Raw genomic sequence first — 25,552 nt, forward strand, 5'->3', positions numbered from 1 at the left:
TGAAACTGCAGTTGGGTTGGGTGTGCCGTCTAGGTGGGCTTACCACAAGTGACTCCATTTTGTGTCTGTTTGTTTCTTTTTAATAACTCTCCCCTTTGGATCAAACTCTCAGTCTGAGAGAGCTGATAAAAAGTTAAGGCATCAGCGTCACCCTCAGCTAGGGCTCTGAAGTCCTCGAAACTTTGCTGGTCTTTGGTGTGGTGTCCATTGGTCATGGCATTTTTGCTTAATCTTTGTGACAGTCACTGGTTGTGATTCCAGGTTCACAGTCTTTAAGTCAGTCATTCTCTTTGTTCTTTTTGACATTCCCATTCTCAGGGTGATCATTTGCCTGATGGTCGGCGGCTTTGAAGAAGCATTTTAAGCTTTTGAGAGACTATAACACACCAGGGAGATTATTATCATAACAATAAGCAGGATAATTCCCAACGTTTGAAGTACACTTCAGAGCCGAAGTGCTCAAGACCCAAACCAATCAAAGGTAAAATAAATCAAAGTCCTTGTTCAGGGAGCCACCCTTTTAAGCCAAGTGATTTGCTCAGTGATCTTATGTATCCGAGTTTCAACTTCCCCAGAAGTGTCAGTCGGCTACAGCAGGTGGTGTGGCAACAGCAGATACCTCCTTGCTCAGCTAAAAGGTAATTGAGGACTATTCTATTATTAAGAAAAGCTTTGGGGAGTTCCCGTCGTGGCGCAGTGGTTAACGAATCCGACTAGGAACCATGAGGTTGCGGGTTCGGTCCCTGCCCTTGCTCAGTGGGTTAACGATCCGGCGTTGCTGTGAGCTGTGGTGTAGGTTGTAGATGAGGCTCGGATCCCGCGTTGCTGTGGCTCTGGCGTAGGCCGGTGGCTACAGCTCCGATTGGACCCCTAGCCTGGGAACCTCCATATGCCGCTGGAGCGGCCCAAGAAATAGCAGCAACAACAACAACAACAAAAAGACAAAAAAATAAAAAAAAAGAAAAAATTAAAAAAAAAGAAAAAAAAAAGAAAAGCTTTGGGAGTTCCTGTCATGGCTCAGAGGTAACGAACCCAACTAGAATACATGAGGGCAAGGGTTTGATCCCTGGCCTTGCTCAGTGGGTTAAGTGTCTGCGTTGCTGTGAGCTATGGTATAGGTCAAAGACACAGTTCAGATAGCGAATTATTGTGGCTGTGGCATAGGCCAGCAGCTACAGCTCCGACTCGACTCCTAGCTTGGGAACTTCCATATGCCACGAGTACAGCTTTAAAAAGACAAAATAAAATAAAAATAAAAATAAAAAATAACAACTTTGGGAGAGTTCCCACTGTGGCATAAGGGCATGGGTGGTGTCTCTGTAGCACTGGGTCACAGGTAAGGATCCGGTGTTGCCACAGCTATGGTGTAGCTCAGATCTGATCCCTGGCCTGGGAACTCCATATGCCACAGAGCAGCAAAAAAAAAAAAAAAAAAAAAAAAAAAGGAACCACTTTGGGGAGTTCCCTGGTGGCCTAACAATGAAAGGATCCAGCACCGTCATTGCTGTGGCGAGGGTTCATTCCCTGGTCTGAGAAGTTTTATATGCCATGGAGGCAGCCGAAAACAAAAGTGAAAAGAAAAAAAACCAACCATCGCCAGAGAGCTTAAAAATCTTTGCTGAGCAGATAATGCAACACAATCTATAATGTCTCCAAGAGTTAAGGAGAGGCTTCTGACTATATTCTCATTTGTAATTACTCCTAACCAGGGAAAAGCCCTGACAAAGGAAATGATGCCTAGATCATGAATGCCTCCTCATGGGTCCTTCCTAGAAAGGTTAGAGGCCGACTTCAGTAACCTAAGAGGTGTGGCTCAGATGTGCCATCTGGCAACATTTTTGATTGTTACCACTGAGGGGGTGCTATTGGCATCCAGTGGGTGAGGCTGGGGATGGTATTAAGCATTCTGTAATCACAGGACACTCCATCATAACAAAGAATAACTCCCCTAAGATGCCAGTGGTTGAGAATGTAAACAGGCTGAGAAACCTGTGTTCAGGTAGAGAAAAATAGGGCTAAATGGCCCCCAAACCTAGGGCTGCAGCCACAGCACATGGAACTTCCTAGGCTAGGGGTCGAATCAGAGCCACATGTTGCCTAACACCACAGCCACAGCAACGTCAGATCCAAGTTGTGTCTGCGACCTACACCACAGCTCATGGCAACACCAGATCCTTAACCCAGCGAGTGAGGCCAGGGATCGAACCCGCAACCTCATGGTTCATAGTTGGATCCACTGTGCCACGACGGGAACTCCATGAAATGCAGTTCTATAAAGTTACTGTTTTCATTGCTTTGGAGTTTTGAGTCCTAGTTCAGATCCTCATTTCTTCTTCTCCGTCTCCTCCCCCCCCCCCCCCCCGCCCCCCCCCGCCCCTTCTTCTTCTCCTTTTTTCTTTTTGACCCCCTGAGGCATACGGAGTTCTCAGGCCCAGTGATCAGATCCAAGCCTCAGTTGCAGTCTACACTGCAGCTGTGGCAACAATGAATCCTTAAACCCACTGTGCTGGGCCAGGCATCCAACCTGTGTCACGGAGCTGCAGAGACACCGCCAATCCCATTGTGCCACAGCAGGAACTCCCTTCATTTACTTTTATTTATTTATTTTTATTTATTTTTTTATTAAAGCATAACTGGTTTACAATGTTAGTTTTTGGCATACAACAAAGTGATTCAGTTATATTCATATATACATTAATATTATACATACATATAATTCTTCTTCATATTCTTTTCCATTATGGTTTATTATAGGATATTGAATATGGTTCCCTGTGCTATACAGTAGAAATTTGTTGTTTATCTATTTTATTTTATTATTATTGCTTTTGGCTGCCCCTTCAGCATATGGAAGCTCATGAACCAGGGATGGAATCTGAGCTGCCACTGTGGCCTATAGCCGCAGCTGTGACAATGCTGGATCCTTAACCCTCTGTGCCACAGTGGGAACTTCTCCATTTTATATATGAGTTTGCATCTGCTAACCTCAAACTCCTAATTTATCCCTCTCCCATCCAAAAGGGGAAAGGCCCTTGGCTAACCCTAACTTTGTCCCGTGAGTCTAGTTCTGTTTCATAAGTAAGTTCATTTGTCAGACCCTCACATCTTATCTAAATTATTAAAATGGTGTTCTCGTTTCCCAAACTCAGTTTCTAAGCCTCAATTTCCATACTATAAAGTGGGAGTGGCAGAAACACATTCCTCACCCATATGGTGGTTGTGATGTTTATGTAAGATTAGGCATATAAAGCACATGGCAAATTCTTTCCTGCATCTCCAGCGCTCAGTAACTCTCTCCCATTTAAGTTTCTCCTCTTTGCTTTAATGCCTCATTGGCTTCACCTCAGGTGTCATTCTCTCCTTCAAGGAATTCTCTCTCTTTATCTAGTAAAGGTGACATTCCTTAGCATGACTCTATGAACTATAGCTTATATCCTATAAATTATAGCTCCAAGCCACTCTGTACCTTCACACATTCTGTGAGGTATTTGCTGTTTCCAGAACAGACCAGACATTTCTGTGTCATCAGTCATGGTCTTCCTCAAACTGGGCGTATTCTTTCCTTTTCTTGGCTTCTCAAAAACCTATTAGCACCTATGTTGCTTCCTTTTTGAAGCCCTCCGAGACTTCGCTACCTAATTTCTATGTCCCTACTGCAGTAGCCCTGCACTCTGCCTGCACTTCCCTCCCAGTGTTTGTTTTATTTGGCCTCTTTTTGTAGACAATTTATGAGCTGTCTCCTATTAGGCTATAGGCTCCTCCAGGGCAAAGGTTGCTTCTGCTCACATATGTTTTTCCCACAAGACCTTGGGTAGCTTAAGGAGCCCAGCTCGGCATGACTCTAACGAGACCTAACAGACACCTCCTAAAAAGGGATGTCCTAGTTCCCAACAACTTTCATGCTCTTAGTTTCTATACCATTAAACTTGACTTCTTGAGGGCTATTTCTCTTTTCATCTTTCTGGGGTCTCAAAACCTTTCCTTCCCTCACTCTCTCTCTCTCTCTTTTTTTTGTTATTGCTTTTTAGGGCTGCACCTGTGGCATATGGAGGTTCCCAGGCTAGGGGTCAAATCTGAGCTGTAGCCGCTGGCCGATGCCACAGCCACATATGCACAGGATCCAAGCTGCATCTTCAACCTATGCCACAGCTCACGGCAACACCGGATCCTTAACCCACTGAGTAAAACCAGGGATCGAACCTGTGTCCTCATGGACAGTAGGTAGTCAGATTCATTTCTGCTGAGCCACGACAAGAACTCCTTTAATTCTTTTTTTTTTTTTTTTTTGCCTTTCCTGGGGCTGCTCCCATGGCATTTGGAGGTTCCTAGGCTAGGAGTCTAATCGCCACTGGCTTACGCCAGAGCCACAGCAATGCGGGATTCGAGCGGCATCTGCGACCTACACCACGGCTCATGGCAATGCTGGATCCTTAACCCACTGAGCAAGGCCAGGGATCAAACCCGCAACCTCATGGTTCCTAGTCGGATTCGTTAACCACTGAGCCAGGATGGGAACTCCGGAACTCCTTGAATTCTTAAAATAGAAAAATGTCTAAGATGTTATTCATTGTTTTTCTTTTTTAAAATATTGGATTTCAGAATCAGTTAGTTTCTTCAAGTAATAACTGTTCATGAAATTACACTCATCCTGAAATAAGGCACTTCGCCACAAATTAATTTATTCGCACATGTTAACTTGATTCATTTGTGTTAAGTTTCCCGGCCTTTACCTTTGCATCAGGTCTAGCACATGCCTTGAGGTATTTTGAGAGTATTTCTCCAAACAAGATGTGTGCTTCAGCACCAAAAAATGTAGATATGTGATTTAATAGAAGTTTAAAAATATGTTTTTGCAAATTGCTTGCCTCCCGCCCGCCTTGGCTAATTTGTCATCTGTGCTAAGTGGATGTGGAGACAATTTAATGAATACAATTTACCACAGACTTTAGCAAAAAAAGAAAATTTGATTCTGGAGCACCACAAATTATAGAAGCTCGGAAATGAAAAGAACACCGAAAGGTCATCTGATTTGTCCTTCTTCACTCAGACAGGTTTGCACTTCTCATTATAGCGGGGCGAGAATCTATCCTCATTCTGAAGACATCTTGGGAAGCAGATCTCACCAGCTCTCTTGTTCTTGCTAATGGGAAGCATCCATCACTTGTGGAAAATTCATCTGAAGGACATCTAATTTCCTCATGCTAGAGTTTATTCCCATTTCCTTTTAATGAGTCTTCCATGATGACCACATAAAATTTCTGTTAACCAACCACTTTAGAGAAATGCGATTGAAGGAAGTAGTGTGTATAAAGCTCTTAGAACAGCGTCTGACACAAAATGGGCTCTCCACGTGCATTAGCTGCCAGAATACCCATCATCACGATCTTACTGCAGAAGGAGACATCAGGGTCTTTGGTGATAAAGGAGCATAAAGTGGAGTTCCCGTTCTGGTGCAGCGGAAACGAATCCAACTAGGAATCATGAGGGTGCGGGTTCCATCCCTGGCCTCGCTCGGTGGGTTGAGGATCTAGCTGTGGTGTAGATTGCAGATGCGGCTTGGATTTGGCGTTGCTGTAGCTCTGATTGGACCTCTAGCCTGGGGACCTCCATAGGCCACAGGTGCAGCCCTAAAAAGACAAAAAAAAAAAAAAAGCATAAAGTCATTTGGGAGTTATCCTCTCTGACTGCCTCCTAGTGATTGACTTGGGTGTTGTAGCCTGGCACCTTGGAAAGGAATGCACAGTTAATGGTTGACACAGGTGAGGGCAGGGGGCGGCAATGAATGAATGGCTACACTTGTGCCAGCTGTTTGCCATTCCCGTGATGATGACTTCAAGCTTTTTGGAGTAGGGACCCCATCTTATGAATCTTGGGCTCCTGGTACTTAGCATAGTGCTCAGCACAGAGACACACTATTTTTATTTATTTATTTATTTTTAATGGCCACAGCTGTGGCACATGGATGTTCCCAGGCCAATGTCACAGCCACAGCAACACTGGATCCAAGCTGCATCTATGACATATGCCACAGCTTGAGGCAATGCTGGATCCTCAACCCACTGAGCAAGGCCAGGGATTAAACCCACATCCTCACAGACACTGTGTTGGGTTCTTAACCTGCTGAGCCACAACGGGACCTTCCACACTAGGTATTGAACACTTAAACATTGATTATTATAAAAATCACTCAAAGAAATATTTATGTTATCATGTGAGAGTTTTTCCTATCTTCCAGTATGGTGTTATAATTAAAAAAAATTATCCTTGAACATATTGCTGTTTCTCAGGTCAGTCCTCTTCCATCTCTCCCACTTTTTTTTTTTTTTTTTGTACTTTGGCCAGTGGTCATGGTGACTCTCCTCTGGAGGTGCTTTAAGTTCATCCAGGTTATTTATGAGTTCTTGAGGCAAACTCTGCGTCTTGTTACAACCTTGAGCATTATGATGAGTGCTGGTATTTCAAGCTCTGTGCTGATGCTTCCTGGCATCATGGCGGCTTCATTCATTTGTGAGGAAGGACCAAGTTCAAAGTCAAGAGAGGTGTCACAGCATTTCAGCCAATGGTATCAGAGGGTTTCCCACAGCATTTCATCCTAATTAGGGTTGTTGCCCACTTTGCCAATCAAGCTCTAAAGTTCTTGCAGGGGAGCTTTACAATCTTTAGGCCTTAGAAAATTCTCAGAGGAGACATAAGTGTTGAGAAATGAAAATCCTGGGGCTGGAGTGAGGAATGTGCTTGGTTTTGGCTCCAGTGCTGTCGCTGCTCTTTTGGGGCCTCCTGAGTCACACTGTTAAACCCATCTGTGCACATGAGGTTGAATGTGGGAAGAAGGAGAAGGGGGAAAAAATCTCTTTTGAGTTTGCTCAGAGTAGATGCCATGCTATTATTCTCCCTTCCACCTCCATCTTTTTCATGGCTCCATCTTTTCTGTGCACTATAGGATGTATTCTTCTAAGGCTGAGGATGGAGCTTGAATAGGGTGGACTGGGGCAGAAAGAAGGGACCATACCAAAGGGGTGAGAGTTCAGTATTAAACCAGGTTAACAAGGGGAAGGAGATGAAAGCTGCTTGTATTCCCTTTCCTGTGGGATGGATGGAATTCTAAGATTGCACGACTCTAGCCCTGACTTCTCCCAATTGATCTCTCTCTTAGTCTGTGTCTCCTGAACATTCAGGAAAACAGAGTTTGGGAAATGGAGTGTGGTGGATGAGATGGAGAAGCTGATGTAGGAGAAGATTTATATATCCTCCCGTGGCTAAATTGTCCTTTCCCTGGGGGCTGCTGACCCTCTGGAATGACCAGAGAATCCTATGGATATTTTGACTGAGGGGCTTCTCCTGGGTGGCACTCTTCAGCCTGGAGGATGCAGTACAGCAGGCTTTTGGGGAGCCCTCTTTCCTTATCTATAGCTTTAGACTTTGAGCTTTAGTCCTGAGTGAAGAACACTTGCAGACTGAATGACCAGTGAGCATGTCACTCCTTGTCTAATTCTCAGAATCTAGCACTGAATTTCTCTGTATCACCAGCTCCAACCTCTTATGTCCATAAAAATGCATTCTTTATGTGCTGTTTCCTCATTTTTTTCCTTTTTTTTTTTTTTTGCTTTTTAGGGCCACACCTGTGGCATATGGAAGTTCCCAGACTTGGGGTTGAAGTGGAGTTGCAGCTGCCAGCCTACACCACAGCCACAGCAGTGCCAGATCCGAGCCACATGTGCAACCTACAATGCAGCTTATGGCAACACTGGATCCTTAACCCACTGAGCTGAGGCCAGGGATTGAACCCTCATCCTCATGAATGATAGTTGGGTTCTTGACCCGCTGAGCCACAGTGGGAACTCCTCAACTGGCAGTCTTATCATTTGCCTCCCTCTATACTTTATGAGGTCTAATAGAAAAGGAAAATACAGGGTTCTTTACTTGAAAATTATTCAGAATTTCAAGAAGGCGACAGCAGGGCATTAAATTAAATGCTGGCTCTTGTACGCATCAGCACCTCCGTGTGACTGATGCATAGATAACCCTGCTATTTATGAAGCTAACCCTGGAGTCCGGAGTTAAGACTCCATTTACCCAAGGAGGAATGTTCTGAATTGGTTTTAGGAATGGCCATGGGAGACTATCTCAAAATTCATTGATGATCTCACCCCAGAGTTTTGGCAAGGTGGTATGTGTTGAGTCTTTTAAAAAGTATAAACCAAGTGATGTATCTGTAGACTAAAAGGATTCATTCAAAAAGGAGAGGACTTTGGCAATGGATCCAGCTTTTATCTTTTCGCTGGTCTTAGCAGTTTTATCCTATACTTCCTCCAAAAGTTACCTGCCTCCACAGTTAGTAATGAAGTGTCAAGAAACCATGGATTGTTGGGTGGCGGGCATGTATGCCATGCTTGATGTGAAGTGATTTCATGCAGAGAACCGAAATGACACAGATGATTCATTTACACATTTATTTTCTGTCTTGCTTTTTCTACCAGACTGGAATGAAGAACAATGCCAGCAATTTTACAGACATTTTGACATAAAGTAAACAAGTATTTTGATGTCGAACAATTATACAGACTACTACATGCACATAAGGATGCTGATTGGTGCAGAAATATTGAGCTGATCAGCAAAACTACTAATACAAAAATCACATTTTCTTTTTATGGAGTTCAAATGCAGCAGATATGGGAACACTGATACAAACACCATTAAATGGGAGAGAAAGGCATTGTCTTAATGGTGCAGGATGGACAGCTGAACAAACACGTGTCTGCTAAACCTCTTTACAAATTGAAATCAGAACATTGCAAATAGAATGAAATAAAGCATGTTGAGGCAGATGAATGAGACTAGACAAGACTTACCATTTAACGTGTACACAGGCTCTGGCTTCTACTGAGAGTTTATATTAAAAATATTTCAACATAGTTATAGGATGAAATGTTAATGCTATTACGTGTGTAGATGGGACAGGATAACTCAACTGAGAAATCTTCAAAAATAAAATACTGATTGTGCTTTTCCCCTGCAGCATTCAGAGCATTCACAGATGGTATGAAAACTCTCTAAAACATTAATGTTAATAAAAGACGATGATGCTTCATGGACCGTATCTATAAATCTAATACCATATGGAACTTAAGAAATACGAATTTGCATTACTTAAGGTATACAGTAATTTTAAGAACTATTACCTAACTTTGAATTTCTGGTACTCTATATTCCTCAGGTTTTAAAAATAGTTTTGAGTATTTTCAATCTGGGAGACGTTAGGGACTTAATAGAAACAATTAAAATTTCTACAACTTGAGAAAACAAGAATTAGGTTGTTTATCAACCTGTTTTACAGGGAAATCACCCATGATTATTCCCAGCAAGGCTTTTTGTTTTGTTTGTTTGTTTGTTTGGGTCTTTTTTTGCTTCTTGCTTTTTAGGGCCACATGTGCAGCATATAGGGGGCAAATTAGAGCTATAGCTGCTGGCCTAGCCGCAGCCACAGCAACGTGGGATCCTAGCTGCATCTGCGACTTAACACCACAGCTCACGGCAACGCCAGATGGTTAACCCACTGAGCATGGTCAGGGATCGAACCCACATCTTCATGGATACTAGTTGGATTCACTTCCGCTGTGCCATGACTGGAACTCCCCCAGCAAGGCTTTTTAGTGTGCATTACTCTCTGACAGTTTTATAGTTTCACTGTAAGTTTTCATAAAATTATTTTGTGCATATTCACAGAGTTGTCCTGAGTTTAACTGTGAGATAATTCTAACATTAAACATTGAGTTAATGAGTTTGGAGAGTTAGACGTACTTGTTTGTAATAACCATATGACTCATGTTAACTGAAGAAGCAATAGTTCGTTCAGGTTCCCCTTCCTGACCCTAAACACACGTGCACACAGACAAACACCCACGGCCTTCCCCAAAGCCAGTCAACTTTTCAAAAAATGCACATTATCAACTTCGGTTCCCCCATTTAACTCATTTTGGGGAGATTAGCTTTTCTCTACTAGCTTTTCTTTTTTTGCTTTCCTCTTCTCTCTCCCTTCATCTCCTCACCTCCTCTCCCCCTCCCCCAAAATACTAGCCTTTGAGAGCCTATATATGTTAATTTTTAGATAATCCAACTGCAGTATGTGAAGACCAAAACGTAAATAGTGCACACTTGACTACTGGACATCACTAAATGGGTCACTTCTGAGGAACGGAGATCCTTTGACCAGTGAAAAGAGCTAATGTCAGACAGGGAGTCATTCACCACAACATCCTCTTTTTATTTAACATGTAATAGTGGTGAAAGAAACCATTTAAGGCAGGTCTACATTGGCAATGAAAAATAAATCAAGCAGTTCTCTGGAAAAATCAGCAGCTATTTCTCTTTAGTTTGTTAGCAGACAACATTTTTTGAAAACTGAAGTATTTGACATATTTAGACTATGTAGATATGATGTAGAGCTTTTACTTACAAGCCAGAAAAGACAGCTAAAAAAATACGACCTCCGTATTTCTGGAAAAAAATGCACAGATTGAAATGATTCAAACCGTGAGCCATTTTAACTAAAGGCGTTATTGCACTGCTTCTGATCTTTTGGGGCTAGATGTTGAGTAAGCAGTTTACAGTTACTTTTGTACCACGGCCTATGTAGGTGACGCTGTGACATAATGTGCTGACATAATAAAAGACAATCACTCTGGTGAGCTTTTAAAAGCAGCAGACACAGAAGTCAACATTGAGTTTTCACATAAGCTATGTATAGACAGGTCATAAATACATTTAGTGAGCTGGTTGGGCAGCATAATGCTTTATCTGAATACTATTTAATAAGCTAGGGACTTCATTTTTTGAGAAAACAGGTAGGAATACAGTATTCGTTAAGCTGTAACTAAATAGTAAGATCAAAACTGTCATGCAATTATGCTTTAGAACATGGATTATTTTTTAAGTATCATAATACTCTGAATGAAACCCCAAACTAAATAATGTGTTATATGAAAGCTTTCATAAAATTACTAGCCCAAAACAGCAAAAACAAAATAAAAACAAACAAAAATGCTTATTAAAATTAAAATCAAACTATTATTTTCAGCTTACCAATGATGAATATTGGATACTTTAAAGGTGAAATTTTAGCATATTTTGGATGTTCCTTTGTGGTGTCAATGGACAATCTACCCAAAGTAAGTCTGTCTTTCCAGGGTTACAGTTAATTTCCTCCCTCTGGTTGCACAGTGATCACGCTGATTTGGTTGGAGTAGTTGCATTTAGTCAGTGTAAGGACTAGATGTGCTGCATTACATGTAGTCCTTGGTCATCACCAATAAGAAATAAGGGCTCTAGCTAAATGTTTGTGACTTGGCATTATAAATAAATTGAAATAGAAAGTGAGCCCCCTCCTCTGTTACTTTTCTTGGTCACTAAGATTTGAACATCAAAAAAAAAAAAAAAAAAAGGGAAAACAAGCCTCTGATGAAATCCAATGACGGTCCATACTCTAGATTCTAAAAACACAATTTAATGAAGAATTTTTTAATATTGAAAGTTTTTGCTCTCCTTTCAGAGTTTAATCTGGCCAATAGCCAATTACAATAATTCTGGAACAAAATTTGATTATGAATTACTTTATGAAATAGATCCTTAGGTTTACAAATATTTAAAGCATAAAAATGGAACAGTATATTGAACATTTACATGGACTAAGTGTGTTTAAATTTGTAGTAATATGGATGGTAATAGCTATAAAGTCTTAGTAATTACAGGAAGCTGATTTTTCTCTAGGGGAAATTGACATTTGTCTACTAAACATTAAAAATCTAAGGCTGTTAGGCAAAAACCTACATTACATAAGTCTTCATAGCATATTATTTGTCCAAATAAGGTCAAACCTCTTTTTAAAGCCACATGAGATGGCTTTATATATTATACAGGTATATATAAATTAGCAAATAAAATGCTATCTATTTTAAGGTAACGGTGAGTAAAAAAAATCTACATTTATACTGACACACACATTTAAAATTTTGACTGCCTAGGAAGCCACAGAAGAATTTTAGAAGACTAAGTAACACATAAATGTGAGCTGAATGCTTTCTTTTGGAGTATTTATTTATTTATTTATTTTTGTCTTTTCTAGGGCCACACCCACTGCATATGGAGGTTCCCAGGCTAGGGGTCTAATCGGAGCTGTAGTCAATGGCCTGCGCCAGAGCCACAGCAATTTGGGATCCAAGCTGCGTCTGCGACCTACACCACAGCTCACAGCAATGCCGGATCCTTAACCCACTGAGCAAGGCCAGGGATCGAACCCACAACCTCATGGTTCCTACTCGGATTCGTTTCTGCTGTGCCACGACGGGAACTCCTCTTTTGGAATATTAATAAAAAAAAAATCCTCCTATTTGTCTTCAGGTATTGTGCTAGGTGCTTTACTATATACTTCGCCATTTAATTAATTAATTAATTAATTTTTTGGCTGTGCCTGTAGCATGTGGACGTTCCCTGGCCAGGGACTGAACCGGAGCCATAGCAGGGACAGGAGCTGCTGCAGTGACAACGCTGAGTACTTAACCCTCTGTGCCACAGTGGGAACTCCATTGTTCCCCCTCATTTAATTTATGATAGTTTTTTTAAAATGTCATACTTATAGTAAGATGAGACATATCAATTTCAAATGACCACCTAAAGGTATTTTTACATAAAAAATTAAAAAACTCCTAATTCAAATATGAATTATTTCTCATTGGATGTAAAATTAAGTATAATTTTTCAATATGGGCATCTTTCTACCCCTAGTATCTTCTGCTAAAGTTTTGTTTAAATTGCCATCATGATTTTGGCCAAGAACCCTATAAAACTACCATCCTAATATTAGTTTTCCCTGATTAAAATGTTTGTTACCATTGAAAATGATTAAAAGGGTAAGGTTGGTACTTTCCTTTTGTAGACTGTCTGGAAAACAGACAGACTAATCAGTTACATACAAAATTTAGCGAAAGTTTGCATTTAGAATGATATCTTAGGATAACAGTGAACTGGACACCACTTTTCTCATCGACTTCATTATTTACCTTAGAAGTTCAAGAAATGAATAAAGGCTTTAAAGTTATAGTTCTTTTGTTAATAGCGGGAAAAAAATATCGTGTCATTGCTTTGTTGGTTAAATCATATGATGACACGGTGTGGAGACTGTTCCTTTGTTATTAGGCTTCTCTAAGGTTTTTGACCACCTGGATAGTCTCTTGCTACACTTGGCTTTGGGCTCCAAGTTGCTACTGCTAATGGCTCATTTGGTCCTGCCCTTGACTTGACAGTGAAGTCCTGTATATACAGTTAGGCCCTAGGGAAGAATTGCTAGTGGATACTGCAGATAGGAGAGGAATGAAAAATCTTGATGACAAGATCTGAGATTTGATCCAAAAAAAATCTGCTTCCAAACCAAGATGATGAAACTTGGATAGAAAGTGGAAGGGAGTGAGAGAGAAGACCAAGTCACTTCTGCAAATGGTCTCCACTGCATCCCAGGGCACAGAAGATAATAGTAGTAAGTCGTCCAACAGTTTCCCCCTTTAAGCCTGTTCTTTCACTTGTCCTCACTTCTTCAAACAAAACAAAGCCAGGCAGCTGCATACAAGCAACAATATAAAACAGAAAAGCTTTCAAATTGAAAGCAAGGTGCTAAGAGCAGACGTAGTCATTATGCAGTTAAATGAAAGGCTATTAAAAATGCTTCAGTGTGCTAATGGTACCTTATATTTGCTTAACAAACCTATTTTATACATTCATTGTTGAATTTTTAATGGTTTAATATCATACCTCTTTAAAATTGTATAAATTTGAAACTTGGCTGTTGTATGACAAAACCTAGTGTTTTGTTAAGTTGCAGGTTTTTCTTTTTCTTTCTTTGGCTTTGAAATAAATAGGAAGATTTTTGCAAATTCTTTAGTGAGATTCTTGTAGTATGTACATATTCTTTAATTCTGGTGAGTATTTTGTTGGATAAGTAATTTGGATAATATTAGTACATACTACTTTCTGTGTACCTGTTTTCTTTACAAAAATCCTCCTAATTTCAGTTAAACATTATGATGTGAGTATAATCTGTAGGTTAAAGTTATAGCCTAGCCCATGTGCTGCAAATAAGAATGTTAGAAGCATCTTGGTTTAAAGATGGCAGAAATCTGGCTGTAATAGCATTTCTGGCTAGTACTCACAGATATGGTTTGGAAGTTTAGAAACCACCTGCTTCTTCACCAGGGTCAAGTCAAGGGTATTTCACGTTCTACTTGTAATCTTCAAGGGGAATGAAGACTGAGGGTTTATCCTTACAGATCTGTGATTCTTAAAAAAAAAAAAAAAAAATCATTGTTTTGTGTTCTCTTCTGCCTTTACCCTAATGGCAGAAAGGTCAAAATAGCATTTACTACTGTGTATCCAGACTACAGACTAGAACACTGTTAAATATTTAGCTAGACTTGAGATTTTGTTTTGATTTGGAGGTAGCTTGGTAGGAATATTTTGAAAGCACTGTTCAGAAGGCAGTAAGAGTTTTATCAGATGTTTTGGAATATGAAAAAGCAAATTGAGAGGTGATCGCTGGAAAAAATATCTGGGACATAGTTGTGATTTTTAACTATATGCACAGGTGGAACATGTTTAGGAATTTTTTAAGTCCTCCTTACTATAGCCTTTCCACTGGCCTCTCAAACTGACCACTAGAGGGCGCGCAACATAGAGACTAAGAAGCAGGATGGCTGGCTCCTGACATCCTTTCTGAGTCTGTGCATTTACCTCTTTCTTTAGCCGCTGTTCTGTGTCTATTTCCCTGAGTCTTATTCTGAAAGCCTATTTTTATGTTTGGCTTTGAATTTGAAATCTTTTTAGGTTGAAATGGAGCAAAAATAACTAAAAGGAAAACTTCAGTTATATCACTTGCTACCATTGCCCACAGTGGATAGATAAACTACTGTGTTCAGATTGGCAATAAGCTTTCCTTACATCAACAAGTAGTGATGGCTTCTATCATAACATAGGCTATGGGTTTAAATAAATCAAACAAAACAGTTATGGGACTATAAAAACAATTATTTTCTACATCATTTTTGCTAGAATCCTATGTCCTTTAGTGGAACTGGGTAATGTCTACATTGAAATAAATTGTCCCTACTAGCTTTCAGACATCTACTACATTTTAAGCATGGATGTTTAGAAAGCTCATGTAACCGTAAACCAACTATAATGGAAAAAATAAAAATCATTTTTAAAAAAAGAAAGCTCACATGGTGATCATTCAGATTCTGGATTAAGGAATGAAGATAAATAATTTGAGTCTGAGAGAAAATAAAGATGGATTATTGAAATCCTCAGATAATACCCTCAAACATATTGCCATACTAGTTCCAGCCCATCCTGTGGAATTGGATTTCACTTGGGAATATAATCTCTTTATTTATTTATTTTTTTACTTTTTAGGGCCACACTTGTGGCATATGGTAGTTTCCAGTCTAGGAATTGAATCAGAGCTGTAGCTGCCAGCCTACACCACAACCACAGCAATGCAGGATCCAAGCAGCATCCATGACCTACACCACAGCTCACAGCAACACTGGATCCTTAACCCACTGAGCGAGGCCAGGGATTGAACCCTTATCCTTCTGGATCCTAGTTGGGTTCATTAGCCACTGAGCCACAAAGGGACCTCTGGGAATACAATCTCTTTCAACATGAAATCTCTGCCAGACTGTAAAACTGAGAGCATGGACTGTAAGTAAGTTAATTTCTGGCATAGAGTAGGCAATAAATGTTTGTTGAATGAAATATTTTATTCTAGGAGTTCCTGTCATGGTACAGTGGAAACGAATCCGACTAGGAACCATGAGGTTGTGGGTTTGATCCCTGGCCTCGCTCAGTAGGTTAAGGATCTGGCATTGCCATGAGCTATAGTGTAGATGGCAGATGCGGCTTGGATCTGATGTTGCCATGGCTGTGGCATAGGCCAGCATCTGTAGCTCCGATTGGACACCTAGCCTGGGAATCTCCATATGCCACTGGTACGGACCTAGAAAGCAAAAAAAAAAAAAAAAAGAAATATTTTATTCTAGAAATATGGAAGTATCTGTTAGATAATAAGAAACAATTTCTTCCGGAGAGAGATTAAAGTTGGAATTATGGTCTCAACTGCAAATTTCAGGTTAATAAGTAGTTTATATTATATATAAGAATATGTATATGTATACATATATATGTACATATATATGTAAATGTACCTAAAATAAATTTCTCTGCTTAAAAACATGTTTAATTTACTATTCCCTAGACTTTCTTCCTTTTATTTTTTGGCCCTGCCTGGGGCCTTTCTTCCCTTTATTTTTTGGCCCTGCATGGGGCTTAGGCAAGGGATCGAACCTGAGCCACAGCAGTGACAACACAAATCCCCAATAGCTAAATCACCAGGAAAGTCCCCCGCCCCCCGCCTCTTTTTTTTGTATTTGTATCTTTTGCTGGCTTTGGGTTTTATCTTCTTACTAAAGAGAATCTCCCACTTTCCTTTATTTATATATATAGGTTAAAATACTTTCAGACTTAAGAAGGAAGAGATTATGCATTAATGGCAGTGGTAAACAAATTTTATTAAATAAAGTCAGGATGTTTTCTAAAAAGTAAGGTAGAAGAAATGGTAACTGGAGCCACTAAAGAATAGCATTATATTATAATAAGTATTAACTTCGATAATATAGAACGTTCACCAGGGTTTTGGAATTGAAACCTTTCCTCCTTCTTATTAGGGACTTTGAGTGTTTCCATTTTTTGCTTAGATTATGTAGACTTTTTCTTTTAGTTCTGTTTGGGTGAGGATAGTGCAATATATTTTCAAACTCACTGGACCACATGGACCTAGCAAATAAATCTCTTGAACTAAGCTAAACAGGTCTTTTTCTTTTTTAAAATTTTTGGCCGCACCCATGGCATGTATGTAGAAGTTCCCGGGCCAGGGAACAAACTTGAGCCATAGTTGTGACCCAAAGCACTGCAGGGACAAAGCTGGATCCTTAACCCTCCGAGCCACAAGGAAATGCCTAGCTAAATAATTTTTGATTATTGAATTTTAAACATCTTTCATTTAGAAATTCAGAGAACTAAACAGAGAATAGTGATATACTGTTAAAATGTTGCCTATAATCAATAGGAATTAAGAAAAAAACATTAAGATACTTTGTTTTTAACCAAATAACTATCAACACATTATTAAAATATATAATTTATTATAGATTTTTTTCACTGATTAGTGATAGACTATTATTAGCTATTTTGACAAAGTACTATTACTGAAAAATTATTTTTCAATTTATCAGATAATAAAGACAACTCATAATCTCAATCAGATGAACAATTTGTTGTCTCAAAAGTAAAATCTAAACAGTGATTCAAGAATAATTAGCCATCAGATTTCCATTTATACCATCCATTTTTTTAGGCAAGTTGTTCTTTGGAAAAGCATTTCACTTTTTCTTGTCTATGCTTCCCTGGTTTGACATTTGAGGGATTTTTCCATAACCAGGGAGATATTTTTCAGTAAGCCAAATGATCCTCAACCTGATTTTAAATGGACAGGGCACTAAGCTCCATGAGGCTGGGGGCTGTATCTTGGCACCAAGCACAATACTTTCTACAGAACACAGGGGCAATGACCTAGTATTAGCTGAAAGAATGGTGAAATGCCAATCAAATTCTATTAGACAATACTTTTGAACTTAGAAGGACTTCTAAAGTTTTTTTTTCCTTTTTTTAGAAAATCAAGTGGTTCCCTTCAGCTTTCTGCCTAATGAGTATGTCATGTTACATCGTGAGTAATACATTCTTCTCTTCAACCTAGGGATGTGTATCTTATGATCAGAGTTTCAAATGAGCAAAAATATGTGCTAAAGACAGTCAATGTCCTTTATCTCATGTCCACTTGGCATGATCCACAGCTGCTTTAAACAAACTCCATGATGATAAACACACCTCCTCTTTTATTTAGACAGTTTTGAATATTCATAGAAAAAAAACCCTAACTAAATATACTCTCCTGTCATTTATTGGAACACTGGACTTGAAGCCAGAGGATGTAGATAAGGTCTCATTCTACTATTCACTAGTGATCAGTGTGAACTTGAACAAGATTCAGAACCTCTCTGGTCCTTTTTTTTGTTTGTTTTTAAATTTTTATTCTAGGGCTGCACCCGAGGCATGTGGAAGTTCCCGGGCCAGGGAATGAATCACAGCTGTGACCTATGCTGCAGCTATGGCAATGCAGGCTCTGAGGAGCTGCGGGTCAGATTCTTAACCCACTGCACTAAGGTAGGAACTGCCCCTCTCTGGTCTTTTATTGATAAACAATACCTGATTCAGAAGGAGGACTAAGCAGGACAAAAAACTCTAAAATACTCTACATACATAAGGCTTTTTTTTTTTCTATTCAAATTCTCAGAGAAAAATCATTGAACTGTTGATTTTCCTCATGTCTACATGACAGCGAGACTGTTTTGACAAGAAATGAATGGGAACAGACACTTGGCGCATATTCTTCTTGTTACCAAATCTAGTTCATAACAGGATAATGCTTCATTTGAATGCTTGCTTCAGAGCTGTTGGCTGTGCCAGAAAGAAGAAAATTCTAGTGAAAATGTTTAGAGAGTCATTAGGTGAACCTCAGGGACTCGGTGTGTCACTCCTGGATTTGTGACCCAACACAGGACATATATCCATGCACCCATCTTTATCCTCTTATGCTTGATCTCAAGCTTTGATCTAAAACAATTTGTGGCAGAGTTCCCCCTATGGCTCAGTAGTAATGAACCTGACTGGTATCCATGAGGATGCAGGTTCAATCCCTGGCCCCACTCAGTGGGTTAAGGGTCCAGCGTTGCTGTGAGCTGCAGTGTAGTTTACAGATGTGGCTCAGATCTGGCGTTGTTGTGGCTGTGGCGTTGGCTGGCAGCTGCAATTCCAATAGCTTGGGAACTTCCATATGCTGGGAGTGTGGCCCCAAAAAGACCAAAAACCCCCCTGAAAACAAAAAGCAAAACCCAAAAAAACCCCAATCCTGTGGCAATTTATACCTGTTAGGACAGCTAGTAGAACTAAATTAACCATTCCTGGGACTATGTTCTTTTGACTTCATTCAGTCTCTCCTCTGAAGTTAGTCCCTGGTCACTGAGCTAGATGATGACCAGGAGAAGAAACCTCCAGTGCCCCTCAGGGAACCAGCCTGTCTTCACCACTCATGCTTCTCAAACTGAGGATGTGTTTTCCAGGGGGTACAAAAGAGGTGTCTGAACTTAAAGAAGTATCTGTTTTACTAGTTGAGAAGTAATAGAAAACATATTGAAACATATTTATATTGAAACATATGAAGTCAAGTGCAGCATTTTCATGACTTAACATAAAACATAAGACCTTTAAAGAACTGTGCTTGGTATATCCCCAGACCGCTCTAGGTATATGTGTTCATTTCCTGCATTCGTTGCAGTTCCCTGAAAAGGTTTAGGAAGTGCTGCCCAAGTGCATTCTGGGAGCCCTCGTTCCCAAAATGCTTCCCTGTGAAACAATGTCAGAGCTTTTTTCAGAGGAATGTATATATTTTTTTCTTTCCTAGCTGAAGACTTTTGGCTCAGAGGGGCAAAGAAGAATTCAAGGATAAACTTTTCATAGGATGTTCTTGAAAATTCTTGAAAACTTAAAAAAAAAATTAAAGGGGAAAAGTTTTTAGGAAGAATGCTTTTGGCGGGGGGATGTCTAAAATTCCTTATCCAGGAAATATTTCTAATATTAAGCATTCTGGAGCAGGATTCTCAGGAGAAGGCCTAATGGACACAAGAAAAGTAGGCATTAGTAAACTATCAGATAAATTAAAATAAATTGAGATTCATCACCACAGAGACATTAGAAAATAATTACTTCATGAGACTATGTAAAGAAAATAATTTTCATGACTTATTTGCTACTTCTCTAAGAGCAGATATATCTGTTTACTTGAAAAACTATATATAGAAAATTCAGACACTCTAGATTTACAAAAGCTGATCAACATTTAGTTTTAGACACTGAAATAAGTATGGGTAATGTAAATATCCATGATAAATGACCATAAACTCTTAAAGGTTGTGTTTCGAAACAAACAGAAAAACCATTAAGAAATTCTAATAAGCACAGTGAAAAAGAAATGTTTAAAATAATTTTTAGCAGTAGGGCTCCTTGGATTTCAACTAAGATCAAAACTTGTTTTCTTATCTGAGACATAATGACCAGATTTGTAAAATAAAGAAATCTTATTCCTTAAAGCCTTAAATTAGAGTTTAAATATTCAGGTTGTTGTTTCCTAGTGTTTTTTTTTTTTTCTTTCAAAAATAGAAAAAAAAATTAGAATAGTTTTTCCTTAAATAAAATGTTGTGCTTTAAATTTGGCCTAGGATTTTCCTATTTCCCTAAACTATACACTCACACCCACACACACATCCAAAATGCAATATGCTGAGCAAAACTTGGACATTCCTGACAGACCAAGGAATCATATTAATCTGAAGGCTTAAGGTAGTTTAAAAATAATTTGTCTTAGTTGTTTTTTTTTGTTTGTTTTTTTTTTTTTGCTTTTTGGGGCTGCACCCGAGGCACATGGAGGTTCCCAGGCTAGGGTCGAATTGGAGCTGAAGCTGCCGGCCTACACCACAGCCACAGCAACTCGAGGGATCCGAGCCTCATCTGCAACCTACAGCACAGCTCACAGCAATACCAGATCCTTAACCCACTGAGCGAGACCAGGGATCAAACCCTCATCCTCATGGATTCTAGCTGGGATCATTAACTGCTGAGCCACGAAGGGAACTCCATGTCTCAGTTTTTACTGGAATAAAACCGAGACTAAGAGAGGTCTTCAAGGCTCATCCAGGATCACCCATCAGGCAGCTGCATATGTAATGTCAGAGCCTTGATTTCCTCTGAGGCAATGTGCTCCAAATGACCTGGGTTCCAGCACAGTCTTCCCCAACAGGACAACCACCAGCCAGAACCCTCATGTGTCTGGATTTCACTGTTCTCTATAGAAAATTCTGGAAGTACTGCTCTCGGCAAGGGTAATCCTTCAGCTGTTGCGGACGTTGGAAATGTGAGGGGATGTTTCTAGATGCTGCAATTACTGACTGGATGGTGCCATGGGCCTCTATGGTCTTCCCATATGGCAGTGTTCCCTCCCCCCCATGGGGAAATACTGGCTGACCCATTATCAAGTCAGGGTTCTTTTTATATTAACTCACTTCCAAACCTAACTCTACCTATGAGGGACAGGGGGTGACAGCCTCACTTAAATAGCTCAGCTTTGAGTCCCAAGTCATTTTTTTGGAATTCCCATCTTGGCATACATACATTCTATCTTTAGATACTTAGATGGAAAAGGTTAGGATGGATACAAGTGGAAAACAGTCATCTTTAGATAGCCAACATACATTTTTTTTTTAAAGAACTGATTTCCAAATGTGTGGAGTGCCAATTTAAAAAAGTTTAGTTGTATAATTTAACCTTTTACATATATTCAGGTTTATAAAAATGCATTTCTGTAATAGGCTGTCACATGATATATACTTTTTCCCTTGATAACTATTGACATATAATTGGCAAAATTTCAAGCTTTAATTCTCAATTTTTGGATATCTGGTCATTACATCTTGACTATTTTCATGATTTATAAATAAAACCACAAATGCCACAACTAAGCAGAAGCAAAAACAGAAAAATGAACCCTATGAGTCAATAAAAATACTGTATTCCTTTAAACAAATGTTCTTATGAGCTTTATAACCCAAAGCAAGATATGTGAGATGGTTTAAGAAGAGGTTGCAATTTTGCAACAAGAAGTCTGTACAGCTCCTCCAGGCAGTAGCTGTGAAGGAAGTGCTTGTGTCTCAGAAACTTGTTTCCATCTGTTCTTGACACTTTTGCATCCCAAGCCCTGTTATTTACAAAGTTATGCATTTTGCAAGCTCAAAGCACCTTGTGCCTTTATGAATACATGCAATGACATTTCATCCTTTCATGTGCAAATTCTAAATTCATTGTAACAGAAAAGCTCAAAGTTGAAACTCTGTCTACAATCTGAAATGAAAGGATCAAAAATGTTAGACATTGCAGAATACGGGTTCCTAATAGAGCTCTTTATTTGCTCACTGTTCTTCGTCATTTTTGTTTGTTTGGTACAAAATGCAGTCTCGAGTCTTTATTTAAACAGTACTTAAACTAAACTGTTCATGCCATGCAAAAATAACATTTTATGCACTTTTTGGGGGTGGGGAGAGGGGCTTCCCACGTTTTAGTTCACAGGCATTATTAACCGCATTTTTAAGAAACAAGTTTTTTTTTTTTAAGTATATTATTATTATTGCTTTTGGAACTAGTCACATGCTGGTTTCACGTGTGGGACAGTAACCTGTGTCTCCCGGGTTGGAATGAATTTCTGGAGCAAACAAGTGGTTTTCCATCTTGCACCCTTCTTGACTGTTGTCCTTTTTTACTTCCGCCACAGCCTGGTAAATGTCTTGCCTACAGTTGTGACTTGTGTCCCGTGGAGGGGAAGAGCCCACAGAGGCCTCTTGTCTTAAAGGGTCTCTTCCGTCACTAGGCTTATCTGCAAAGCAGTTTGGGCTGGAGTCTGCCTGTTTGTCCTGCCTAGGGGTCCCTTGGAGCTCTAAGAAGTCATCGTCTTCGCCAGTGTCTATTTCCGTGAAGCTCCTCCTCTCTCTCGACGAGAAAGCAAAGTGTTTCTGCTTGGGAAACCGAGGCGTCAGCCCTTTGGAGGGTCCCTGACAATGTGGCGGAACCTCGGCGCCCAGCAAGGGTCTGTCTCCCTGGGACGGGGTTTCTTCTAAGAGGATGGTGCTGATGAGCTGCGGGGCGCCCATCGGAAAGTCAGCCGTGGTGACCGGCAGCGGCCTGGCTGTGCTGGGCGGGGTCTGTGGAGCACCCCCTCTGCTGTCCTTGAAGTTCACCTTGAGCGATCTGGACTTGAGAGGGTTACTGCCTTTCAGAGAGCTCTTGGGGCTCTCGGAGGCACTGTCCGACTGCAGAGGGCCGTGGGGTCCACTTTGGGAGCCGCCGGTGTCAAGGTTCACAGTTATGTCGATTGGAGCGTATTCCGAGGTGGCCTCCCTGGCCGCGGACCCCTTCTCTCTGGTTAAGGTTAGGAAGGGGGGGGCCCTGGCTCTTTGGTGCTCTTCCATCCCGGTGAGGTCGGGGGGGAACTTCATCTGCAGGTGGGAAGCCGAGGGCGGTGGCAGGGGCGACCTCTCGGTCTCCGTGAAGTCGGTGGCACAGCTGGTGAAGCTGTCGATGCTGGAGGTGCTTTTCATGTCCACGATGGCCTCGGTCTGCGCCACGGCCAGCTGCTCCTGCGGGCAGACCACCTCCTCCATCTCTATCTCCTCTTCGTACGCAGACGGCCTCTCGGGTTGCACTTGGCTATTGGGGTTGGGGGGCGGGTGAGGCTGCGTCTTCGTGATTTCGTTGTACAGCATCTCCAGTTTCTGGGCGCTTAGATGCTGCGGGCTGGAGGAAGAAGTGTTGTTCAGCTGCTCGTGGGAGTCTTTCTGGCTGACCTCCTGGTACTTATTCTCGTAAGACTTGTTGGAGCTTGTTTCTGACAGAGCTTTCCTGGCCCACTTCCACCGGCTTGGAGAGAGGTGATTATCATCTGCGGAGTCTTTGGTGTTGGCCGACTCTCCCGTCTTCTCCACCGCCACGTCTATCAGTTCCATACTTCGAGCAAAGGCATCTTTTAAGTTCATAGAAACGATGCTTCCATTTCTCTTGGCCCGTTCGAGAGCCTCTCTCCTTTTGATGGCCTTCTCCTGGCGTTTCTGCTCTTTGTAAAACTCAGAAAAATTGTTCACAATGATTGGGATGGGAAGGGCAATCACCAGAACCCCCGCAATACAGCACAGGCCCCCCACGATCTTCCCTAATAACGTTTTTGGGTAGATGTCCCCATAGCCTACAGTGGTCATGGTGATGGTGGCCCACCAAAACGAGGCCGGGATACTGGTGAACTTGGTAGCATCTTCGTCCTTCTCGGCAAAAAATACCAGGCTGGAAAATATCATTATCCCCATGGCCAGAAACAATATCAACAAACCCAATTCGTTGTAACTCCGCCTCAGGGTGAAGCCCAGAGACTGCAGGCCCGTTGAATGTCTGGCAAGTTTCAGGATCCTGAGGATTCGCATGATTCGGAAGATCTGAACCACCCGCCTCACGTTCTGGAACTGCAGCACACTCTTGTTGGACTCCGTGAGGAAAATGGTGACATAATAGGGCAAGATGGCCAGCAAGTCGATAACGTTCAGTGGGCCTTTAAAGAACTTCCATTTATTTGGTGAGGACAGGAACCGTAAGAGGTACTCCATGGTAAACCAGGCAATACACACGGCCTCCACGTGTGCTAACTGGGGGTTGTCGTTGGGCTGTCCGAACTCATCCATCTCCTGCAGCTCCGGGAGTGTGTTGAGAGACAGCGCGATGGTGGAGAGGACAATGAACAGGATGGACACGATGGCCAAGATCTGGAAAAGAAGAGAAGGTCAAGTTAGCAGGTCCTCTTAGTTGCTTAGCCAACCAGGAGACATATTGGGTTCATCATTCTTTAAATGCTTTGTCTTGCTCATAGGTATTCCAAGGAGGTAACTTTACAACCCTTAATGAAAAAGAGAGGAAGGGAGAGAGAGAGGGGAGGAGGGAGGGTAGGGAGAGGAGAGCGGGAGGGAGAGGGAGGGGAGAGGGGAAGGGAGGGAGGGAAAAGGAGAGAAAAAGAAGACAGTCCTTCTGTTCTGGATCTATATCTTCTCCGAGCGACCCCATTCCGTTTCCTTCTTCTTTCTCTTTACTTTCTTCTTCTCTTCTTTATTTCTTTCGTTCTTCTTTCTTTCTTCTTTCTTCTTCTTTGTTTATTGCTTATTCTACTTCCTTCTCCCCGTCCTTTCTTTTCTTCCTCCCTCCCTTCCTTCTTCCTCTCTTCCCTCTTCTTTTGGCTGCACATACTACCTATGGAAATTCCTGGACCAGGGATAGAATCCCAGGGGGAGCTTTGACCTATATCACAGCTGCAGCAATGGCCGGATCCTTGACCCACTGTGCTGGGCAGGATCGAATGGGCACCTCCACAGAGACAAGCTGGATCATTAACCCACTGCGGCCACAATGTGAACTCCCACACTCACTTTCCATGAGTTCATTGCACTTAGAAGCCTAATAGCATAACTTTAAGTTGCTAAGCAATTTGAAAAAAAATCCATTGGCCCCGCCTCCTTGCCCATTGTTTCTTAGACACCTTTGAAAATCACTTGCGGGAAATAATCATCTTTTGTCTCCTAGTTGTTTGGAATTTTCTCTCTTAAACCCCCATTTGTATTTCCTCACATGAATTGCCATACATATTGTATAACCGAGAAGAAATTGATGATTTCCCAAACTCTTATTCTACAATGAAAACCACAAATGCAGACCTATGCATGGAGAGATAATAAGGGCTCAGGCCAGCCATGCTTCC

General features: G+C 41.0%; 1 protein-coding gene across 1 annotated transcript; it reads right to left on the reverse strand.

The window, feature by feature from the left end:
* Positions 1-21,820: 21,820 nt before the first annotated feature.
* KCNB2 (potassium voltage-gated channel subfamily B member 2) lies at positions 21,821-24,656 on the reverse strand. The gene has a single exon (XM_047783760.1). It carries the CDS (start codon positions 24,486-24,488, stop codon positions 22,410-22,412), a length of 2,079 nt encoding a protein of 692 aa, XP_047639716.1. The 5' UTR covers positions 24,489-24,656; the 3' UTR covers positions 21,821-22,409.
* Between the last annotated feature and the right edge of the window lie 896 nt (positions 24,657-25,552).

Source organism: Phacochoerus africanus, chromosome 6 (assembly GCF_016906955.1).
Source record: "Phacochoerus africanus isolate WHEZ1 chromosome 6, ROS_Pafr_v1, whole genome shotgun sequence".
In the NCBI taxonomy this organism is placed as follows: Eukaryota; Metazoa; Chordata; class Mammalia; order Artiodactyla; family Suidae; genus Phacochoerus; species Phacochoerus africanus.